Genomic DNA, 10,000 nt, shown 5'->3' with positions numbered 1-10,000 from the left:
CGTATAAGAAAAAAGATGCATGGAAATGTCAATAAATAGCAGATGCTTTGTGATCTAAAATGGTAAACAGACATTGTCCGAAACCTTTTCTGATAATTAGATTTAGTTTCACAGAATTTGCAATCGCATTAACAATTTTAAGATTATCTGCAATAATGTAAATATCGGTATGTTTATGGCTTAATAAAATCATTTAAAAATGTTACTAGATATCATAAAATACATGTATAACCATTGTTTTGGTTGAACGACATCCGAACACATCGTCACAAGAAATTTGGTTTGAAGTTTGTAGTAGATCCTCAACTACTGAAAGTCCGATCTAATTATGGCTTCTTCTGGAATTCGTATTAAGCTAGAAAGAGAAGAGCCAGGTAATTTATATAATTACGAAATTATTTTAATACACTTTGGAGGAAATATATATACAGGCCAGTGAGAAAAGACTGTAAAAGCAAAACTAGTCGTCGAATATCGCAACCTTATATCTTAAAAATAGATATTATCATGTTTTTTAGTCGTAAAATAATAATAAATTTCCTTTTAATGGGTAATACTGTAATTTATGAACTATTCATTTTGTGTAATACTAAATCCTAAGGTAATGACCATGAAACAAAGTCATATTGTTGTGTAAATGTTCATTATTTTTCTTCAAGAAGATATATATGCGGACTTAGGATTTGTACTGAAGCGTATCTATTATCGGAAGGGAAAATGGAAATTCAAGGAGAAAGTTAGATTTAGAGAATGAAAGAGAGAAAGAAGAGAGGAATAAAAAGAAAAAAAAATGGTAAAAGAGAAAGGATTAAAACAAGGAGTGAGGGAAAGGGAGAAGGAATGAAAAATACAATGATGGTTGACTGCAGAGTACAATTGCACACTAGAGATAGTTTGACGTCCTGTGAACATAGATTTAATATAGATTTCCAAAAAAATGCAACTGAATTATATATTATATTCCTCCTCCTGGTTATTATTTTTTGTCAATGTTTGTATGTGAAATCAAAATCATTATTTAGAAGTTACTGCTTCTTTGTGACTATAACTTTTTTCAGAATTGTTCCACTATCTAATTACATCAAGGCAAACCAGACCCAAATACCAGATGGTAATTATTCATGCCACATGCTGTCAAGCTAACTCAAAGTTGAGTGTACTAAATTGTTGTAAGCTTGCTCAAAATGAACTGGAGCCCTTTAGGAGTTATAGCCCTTCAAAAGTAGTCCATTCTAAGCATCATTTCATAAAGATTATTTATATGCATCAGCTTAAAGCATAGCAGGGTAAATGTATGCTCCCAGTACTTCAGATTTTTCACACAAGTGGCTGATTGCTCTGGAAACCTGGCATATGGGAGAGGATAGTGCAGGGAATTTCCGTTGTAAATGGGTTAATGATGATATAATTCATCAAATGACTTTGAAGATTACCTAATTACCAAATATCCACAACTGATAATGCATTCTTATTATGGAATAATCCAGGCAAATAGGAGAAATATTACAAACTAAGAATTCTAAGAAGAGTTGTAACACATTATTAGTTAAGATATATATTTGAATATTTAAAGAGATGTTTGAGACCTTTTTTTGTGTGTGTGTGTGTGTTATAAATTTACATTGTGTGTGTGTGTGTGTATGTACGAATATGTGTGTGTATGTACAAATGTGTGTTTGTGTATGTATGAATATGTGTGTGTGTGTGTGTGAGTATGTGTATGTGTTTTATTGTGTGTTGGTGTATGTTTATGTACAAATGTGTATTTGTGTCTGTGTGTCTGCTTTGGTTATTTTTGTTATTCATGACCAAATTTATTAGTCCACTCAGACTCTACCCGTTATTTTACCAAGAGATGTATGGAGATTTTTTCAATGGGGTATCAAGAAATACAGAAAAAGAAAGATATAAGATATATCTTTTCATGATAAAAAATCATCAGGAAAGGACTGCTTCCAGTAATAATTATAGCATAAGTTTTCTTCATGCAATAGATAGATTTTCAAGACTTTGCCAATTATTTGCCACTGACCAAAACTCTATTTGGGTTGGACAGATTTTGGGTATCCTCAGCAGGTCATGCTTCAAGAATGTCAGTCACTAAATAGACCATTGAAATTAGTCATAAAGCATTTTTATCTTTTAATTTTCTTTTTTGTAGGCATTATGGTTCCAAAGCTTACATGAATCAAATTCTTTCTATAGTTTGATGATAAATTCTTAAAATTACGTAGAATTAATGTATGATGCAATATATTTGGAGGTGCTCTATATAAGAGCACTTCCAGATATATTGCATATCTGGAGGTTGTAGTATATGAATTGTATTTTTTCTTATTAGCAAATACTTTATAAATATCTGAAATTCTACATATACTCATTTACTAAAAACTTTACAGGAGGTGAGGTGGATGCTGCACGAGGGAGATTTGATGCAGCTCTTCAGGGTCTACTGCAGAAGGATGAAGAATCGGATTCAGAAAATGAATCAGACAATGAGAGCAAATCCAAAGTTTTGTAAGTATTAATAATGTAATATATTCTCTATGTTTGCATGAAAGATAGACTTTAGACATCACCAAAGTATTTGTTATGAAGATATTATTTATTGTTGATGATTTTTATTGTAATGACTTTTACCATCATCATAAAATGAATAAAATCATATGGATTTGAATATTTGCCAAAGGACTTAATTTGTCATTCATGAATAGCAACTAGTTTGGGCTGGTCAGAAAATATTTTCATTTTTTCCTGAAGTTCCGCTACATGCTGTAAGCACAATAGCCATTGAAATAATTGTAAAGTATAAATAAAAGAAGAAGAAAAAGAAAAGAGCTTTGTGTTATATCAAGCAGGAATCTTCGTTCCCCCAGCACCAAGATTGGTCTAAGCAGCGGTAGGAGTTCCCGGCCACCCCGCAAGAGACGCAGGAAAGAGGTCGACCTCAGGGACTCGGGCTTCCACCATACGTTCGTCATGCGGATGTTTGACCGGAGCGTGGACCTGGCACAGTTTGATGAGACGTCACCCTTGTATCCCATCTGCCGTGCATGGATGATCAACCAACCCCATAACTCCAGTCTGAATGTAAAGTGAGTCTGGGTGATCGGGTTAAGGAGTAAAGTGAGCTACTAGTGCTGTTGCATTGTTCGTCCAAATTAAGCAGTAGTAAGGTTTTGTTAAGTGTTTGTCTTTGCGCTTATAGTATTTAATTTTTATTATTATATTGCACGTACACCCCAAATATAAGGTATCCCGTAGGCATAACAAGGAAGGTATTATATTTTAGAGTTGATTTCATCTAGACTTGCACTCTTGCATTCTTGAATTACAATCATGATAGCGAATAGCGCTGGTACAGAATTATCTCCATTCCACCATATTTCATTAGCTACAACCTATTGCTCAAGTCTTCTGTTTTACTAGGAGTTAAAGGCCAGCAACTCATTTGTTTCCCTAGTTACCTACCCACCCACCCACCATCCTACTTACTTACTTACTTACCTACTTACCTATTTACCTACCTTCCTACCATCCTACCTATTTACCTACCCACCTACCTACCCACCTACCTACCCACCTACCTACCTACCTACCTACCTACCTACCTACCTACCTACCTACCTACCTACCCACCAACCCGCCCACCCACCCCCCCCCCCACCCACCCACCTACCTACCTACTTACCTACCTACCTACCCACTCACCCACCTACCTACCTACCTACCTACCTACCTACCTACCTACCTACCTACCCCCCAACCCACCCACCCAGCCACCCACCTACCTACCTACCTATCTACCTACCCAGACACCCACCCACCCAAACACCCACCCACCCACCCACCCACCCACCCACCCACCCACCCACCTACCTACCTACCTACCTACCTACCTACCTACCTACCTACCTACCTACCCACCTACCCACCCACCCACCCACCCACCCACCCACCCACCCACCCACCCACCCACCCACCCACCCACCCACCCACCAACCCACCTACCTACCTACCTACCTACCTACCTACCTACCTCCCTACCTACCCACCCACCCACTTACCCAACTATCCACCTACCTACCTAACTACCTGCCTACCTACATACCTACCTACTTACCTACCTACCTACCTACCTACCTACCTATCTACCTTACCTACCTAGCTTCCTTCCTTCCTTCCTACCTACCTACTTACCTACTTACATCTCTCTCTCTCTATCTATCCATCTATTATACACATATTAATGGTGCTGCATTGGTTGTCATCCTCTCCATAGATTTCAACTATTTTATATTCCCTTTCTGTTGTTCACCAGGCAAGAACCATGCAGTCCAAGCGCAGAAATGTTCAACAGTACAGAGGAGAGCCAGGATGGAGATTTTGTGCGGGAAATCCTTTCAGACGGCCCCCCTGCCATGTACACAAAGATCCCATCCCCGCACCCATGGCCTGAGAACACAGGAACCCGGGACCCGAGGATACCTGAACCTCTCCCTCACCCAGAGAGTAGATTAGAGGAGATAAATGTAAGGAAGAAGTTTTTGGATTCTTAGCGATGTGAAATGTATGTTGATGGTGCAATGGTATTCATATGAACAATTTTATTTTAACAACTGTGGTAGAGATAGTCTGTTTTACATTCACTGAATTCCATGAAGGCAGTCTGTTTTATATTCACTGAATTCTGTGAAGGCTTCCTGAAATTGGGTAATTGGCCACTCATGCAGTTTTATGAATAGTAGTTATATCTTACAATAAGTTGTAAGAACCTTAGATTAGCAAGCTGTTGCAAATTGATTATCAACACCTTATTGATATTGACTGCAGGTATTAGATTAATTGTTTCTTGTAATATATTAGAATGAGGTAAGATCAGAGTCTAATAATGATAACAGTGATTATATATATATATTGTTAAGATAATTCCTTTATTCTTCTTTCCATAGAACCTTGAGCACACTCCAGCTGGCTTGTTGCTGACCGAGCATCTAAAAAGATGGCGTCAGATACGCAATCATTGGAGGAACACTTCCAAAGTCAATGACCAACGTTATCACAACTCTTATGTTATTCTGAAGACAATGTTTGACAGGTAAGACAGAGTACTACTTTTCAATGTTTATAAAATTGAATTACTTTGTTTCTCTTTTAAAAGTCAGTGTTTTAGCTTTTTTCATGAAATGGCATACAAACAATATATACTTTACCACATTTAGATTAATTTGTACCTTTTTGTTTTGATTTTCAGGGCACATGAAGGATAAAGGGAAAATGAAGAAGAAAATTTTAATATTTCTTTTTAATAGCCAGTGGTCAAATAAATAATGTTAGGTTTTTACAGACTATTTATCATTGCAAAACCATGATGTGTATGGTTAAGAGAGAAGCATATTTAATACTTTTTGGATAATTTGGAGTTTTCTACTTTGAATTGCTATGCCAGAGTATATATATAAGAATAAGAATTCAACACATGTGACCTTTATTTCTGGTTTTATAGAAATAATTGGGTGGAACTGATACTGTTTCAGTTATACAATACTAAAATTCGTAAATTATTGAATATTAGTATTATTTATAGATGTATTTGGTATGAGATTTCCTATGGCTAACACTAAACTTCAAAGTACTTTTAATAAAGACAAATTATTGTGAGTAAGTCCAGGTTTTATTTTAACCTAACATTTGTGTAAATGCTCACAGGGTGTTACCATAGTAGATTTTTATAGTCCTGATAAAAATTTTGTATTACTTCCAAGTATGAAAAACTGAAGTTAAAAGAATACTGTCATAAAGTAATAGGCCCTGCATCATCACAAAAACAGCAGCTACATTGTATTCATCTTGGAGTATTTCTTTCCTTACTTAGTCCTATGAAATCTGTACAACGGACACTTGTGGGTAGGTAAATGACCAATATTCATAAAAAAGGAGGATAATAAAAATACAGAAATATTTTTTATAACATTTATCTTAAATTATAAGAATAAGTTAATGAACTTTCATGAAGTTTATAACGAGTATGTTATACACAAGCTTATAGTAAGAAAAATTGTCATGATGTTCTCACAACGACCATAGCATTTCTGATTTTGAGACATTGACATCAGGGAGGAATGTATAATGCATAATTGACAAAATGCACTGTTGATAGCTTGGTAGAGAGAACAAGTTGTAAAATTCTTATCAAATCTTACCAAAAAGTCATTCAGAAATTGCAAATTCTGGGTGATTCACCTGTCAGATAACTCACCAGCAATACCACTGTTAATAAATATACTGTATGTATTAGATATAATATTGATGGGTCCAGATTTGTGCAAAAACTGTAGCAAATTTTAATTAATTTCCTTATAAAACATTTCTATAAGCGTCCATATCCATTCTTTATACCATTGCTTCATATCATACTTATCAGAGACAATTATTATTTTAACCTTTACCTACTTTCAGTGAAACAAATATTCTCAACACTATAAGATTGGTATATTAATAGCATTGTTGTCTTTAAACATACCAAAATACAAAAACTTAAACAGTAAAACCATTACTCTAAGTTAATCTCATTATTACCACTATTAGAGTTGTTCTGGAACAGTACCTACAAAACAGTTCCAACTCTGACAAAAGATCATTGCCAGAGCAGATGAATGGTTAAAAAGCCACTGTGTATGAAGACTTTTATAAAGCCAACCATTTTGAACTAGAATAATGCTAGAGTAATGCAACCACTGTTGAACAGCAGAACAATTACTAACAATCTAACCTCGGACAATCCTAATACCAACACTGGAGTGCAAATTGGCAGTTTCTCCTTCCTTACAAACCCATATTTCTAGGTACAGCACAATTCCCGCTACTTAAAACCATGTGGTAATTATTGCTGATTTCTGGACCAAAGCCTGACCATTCTCACTAGAGAAAACATTTTAGAGTATGACAAAGGCACATTTACAATACATGGAAGATGGTAGACTTGACTTTTTGTATTCTGATTATATGTTATGGAAGCGTACACATAACAATAAAACTTGAACATGTAATTTTATTTCATGTCTGGAGGGCTCTGAGAATTGTGAAAGATTTAGAAAGCTGTTTCATACAGAATGGGCCTATATCTTAGGCTGATGGACACATTTATTAGACAATTATTTAAATCTCATTTAACATAAATTTGATTTTATGCCTTTATATTGTAAACACTGCATTGCTGATATATTGAGAGCAATGCAGGCAAGCACAAGAAATGTGGAATGAATTGAATATTTTGATTAAAATGTATATATGAATTCATTACACCAATTAAAGAAAGAAAACTTAAGATTATTTTATGTAGGAACAACTATAGTTAAGAATGCAGTATAGCTACATATTTTTCACAAAAATTTCATTACATGACTTCAGAGGGCTGTGAACCACTTTAATGATCTAACAAAAATTGTGTCAAAAGTATTTTAGTTTTTTCTCATATATCTTCCAAAATATTAGTTAACTAATTATTTCTTTATATTCATGATAATCATGTTGACAACGCAATTTTATGCATCTAAGAGTGCATGTTATTCAGGACTTGAAAAAAATAAATAAGTTTGAAAAAAATAACTTTGGAATAAACATTCTAGCTACAAGATATTCATAATATCTGCCTGACATTGCACAGTCTACATGTATACCATGAAAAAATAAGCTGCATCTTAGATGCTTTATAAATAATGTATGTATTTTATATAGGTATTTTTCACAGTCTCATTCATGCTGTTTTTGTTAGCATGTTTTCAGCTCACTAGCAAGACATCATACTGCACTATGAGAAACAAAGTATGATTTTACCTTAAATTCTTAGATAACAAATCTTTCAGGTAGGACCCCATCACACTTTTTTTGTACCATATTGATGGCAGAAGACAGCTTTTGTGGTATATAGGGAACATGTTTCCTGGGTTGTACAAGAATGTGAATAAGACACTAAGAGGATGAAAGGAAAATGTTAGGCAACTCTCCCATCCCGAAATGTATATGGAAATACTAACATGTTCGAAGATGATTTTTCTCGATACGCTTTAGTGCTGGAGATAATTCATCTTAGTATATTTCCTTGCACAAAGGAAAATATGTTGGTCTTTCATTATCTTGAGAAATATATGTAAAAAAAAAAGAAAATAAAATAAAAAAAGTACCATAACCAAGATACCCCTGAAATTATGTGACTTGAATATATGTTGATTTTGTATTTAGGAATTACAAAGGAATACAATATGTAGTGTGGAATACGTTGTACATAGTGGAACACTATACTCGTGTTTTTTCCCAAGTGAAACTATATCTTTTTTCGAAGCAAAGATTCAAATATAGTGATGTTATTTTGACATGCATTAAGCCAATCCTCACCAACATACTGGCAAGTACATCTTCGCCTCAATTAAAAATTAAATAGAGTAAAGTATAGTAATGCCTCAGTGTGTGTGTGTGTATGTGTGTGTGTGTGTGTGTGTGTGTGTGTGTGTGTGTGTGTGTGTGTGTGTGTGTGTGTGTGTGTGTGTGTGTGTGTGTGTGTGTGAAACGAATGAGGCTATCCATAAAGTGTTCGGAAAAAAGATTAATGGTGGAACATACCCTTACTATTCGACCAGATTCAAGTGACCGAAAATCGCATGCTACAAAATTCCTACAGCAAGAATCTGCCAGTGTTCTGCTATGAGTTTTCGGCGTCGCGGATTGTCTTGGGGGCGTCTGAGACTACACGGACGAGTAAGGCCCTGAGGCACAGAAGGAGGAGGAAGACGAGGACGAGTTAAGCCACGAGATGGAGGTCGAGGAGGAGGAGGAGGAGGAGGAATGGTGCCAGGCGTGGTATCGCCGCCGGTGCCTGAAGGAGGAGTTCGGGGAGCTGAAGCGCAAGAGCTCCGACAGGAACCGCCTGGGGCTGGACACTCGCCCTTGGGGCTGCTCCTGCTCCTTGCCCTTGTCCTGCGCGTCCCCCTGCTCCGGCTGCGAAGGCGAGGGCGCCTGGGGGAGCGGCTGGCTCGGGGGGCGCGGCGGCAGCACCATCGCGCTCGTGTCGTAGCTGTCGCTCCTGTCGCGGGACTTGATGAGCCAGTCGTCCTCGATGTACTTGAAGACCTCCTTGGCGGCGTAGCGCGACCAGCCGCGGGGCTCCAGCAGGCGCCGCACCAGCCGCAGGAGGCGCACCGTGAACCTCTTGAAGGGCCTGGGCACGCGGGTCGACTTGACGCGCTGCCAGTTGCGGAAGGCGGCGTAGTCGGGGTCGGACATGTCACTGGCGGCCCAGGGCTTCACCCCCGTCAGGCAGTGGATGATGAGCACGCCCAGCGCCCACGAGTCCAGGGAGGTCCCGGTGTAGTAGCACTCGCCCACGTCGCTGCGGCTGAGCTCGGGTGGGTTGTAGGGCCCGAGGGACAGGCGGCGCCGCACGTACGTCCCGCTGCGGCAGGTGGCGCCGAAGTCCGTGATCTTGACCAGGGACAGGTTGGGCCGGAAGATCAGGATGTTCTCAGGGACCAGGCAGCCGTGCACCAGCTGGAAGCCGTGCAGGTACGTGAGGGCGCCCGCCACCTGCTCCGCCATCCACCGCGCGGGGATCTGGGGAGGAAGGGGAGGAAGACGCGCTTAGTCCTCAGTGGCAGGGAAGAAGGGATGTCGGGCGGAGAGAAAATGGCGAGTACGGCGTCACAAATCCATGGGATTGAGCATCAGACTCTTGATCGTCTCTTTCACTCTCCTCGCCCAAAACCAACAATAACAGAAAGACACACACACACACACACACACACACACACACACACACACACACACACACACACACACATATATATAATATATATATATATATATATATATATATATACATTATATGATATATATATATATATATATATATATATATATATATATATATATATATATATATATATATATATATATATATATATATATTCACAAGGGTTGCGCATTAAAGATTTCCCCGAACCCACTT

General features: G+C 37.9%; 2 protein-coding genes across 3 annotated transcripts in view; one reads left to right on the top strand and one right to left on the bottom strand.

Moving 5' to 3' along the window:
- The first annotated feature begins 229 nt into the window (after positions 1-229).
- Positions 230-5,665, top strand: mip40 (Myb-interacting protein 40). Of its 2 annotated transcripts, none has more exons than XM_027372038.2 (6): positions 230-374; positions 2,400-2,517; positions 2,877-3,095; positions 4,322-4,532; positions 4,953-5,098; positions 5,255-5,665. In XM_027372038.2, exons 1-6 carry the CDS (start codon positions 329-331, stop codon positions 5,268-5,270), a joined length of 756 nt encoding a protein of 251 aa, XP_027227839.1. In that variant the 5' UTR covers positions 230-328; the 3' UTR covers positions 5,271-5,665. The 2 variants fall into 2 exon arrangements, with proteins under 2 accessions (XP_027227839.1, XP_027227838.1); XM_027372037.2 differs by having other exon boundaries at positions 2,859-3,095.
- Positions 5,666-6,256: 591 nt separating this feature from the next.
- Positions 6,257-10,000, bottom strand: part of LOC113819835 (serine/threonine-protein kinase meng-po-like) — a 17,517-nt gene continuing 13,773 nt past the window's right edge. The window contains exon 3 of the mRNA XM_070142977.1: positions 6,257-9,606. Within this exon, the coding sequence (XP_069999078.1) occupies positions 8,743-9,606 (864 nt within the window). The 3' untranslated portion in view covers positions 6,257-8,742. The remainder of the gene's footprint in view (positions 9,607-10,000) is intronic.

The sequence above is a fragment of the Penaeus vannamei genome, chromosome 30 (genome assembly GCF_042767895.1).
Source record: "Penaeus vannamei isolate JL-2024 chromosome 30, ASM4276789v1, whole genome shotgun sequence".
In the NCBI taxonomy this organism is placed as follows: Eukaryota; Metazoa; Arthropoda; class Malacostraca; order Decapoda; family Penaeidae; genus Penaeus; species Penaeus vannamei.
Note: the sequence above shows the minus strand (reverse complement) of the source record. Positions and strands in the feature narration are given on the sequence as shown.

Excerpts from the sequence above, each read along its gene's own strand:
- mip40 (XM_027372037.2), top strand. The coding sequence starts at position 329 with ATGGCTTCTTCTGGAATTCGTATTAAGCTAGAAAGAGAAGAGCCAG. Across the intron at positions 2,518-2,858 it reads GAGAGCAAATCCAAAGTTTT|GAATCTTCGTTCCCCCAGCA; the intron begins GTAAGTATTAAT and ends TATATCAAGCAG. Across the intron at positions 3,096-4,321 it reads AACTCCAGTCTGAATGTAAA|GCAAGAACCATGCAGTCCAA; the intron begins GTGAGTCTGGGT and ends GTTGTTCACCAG.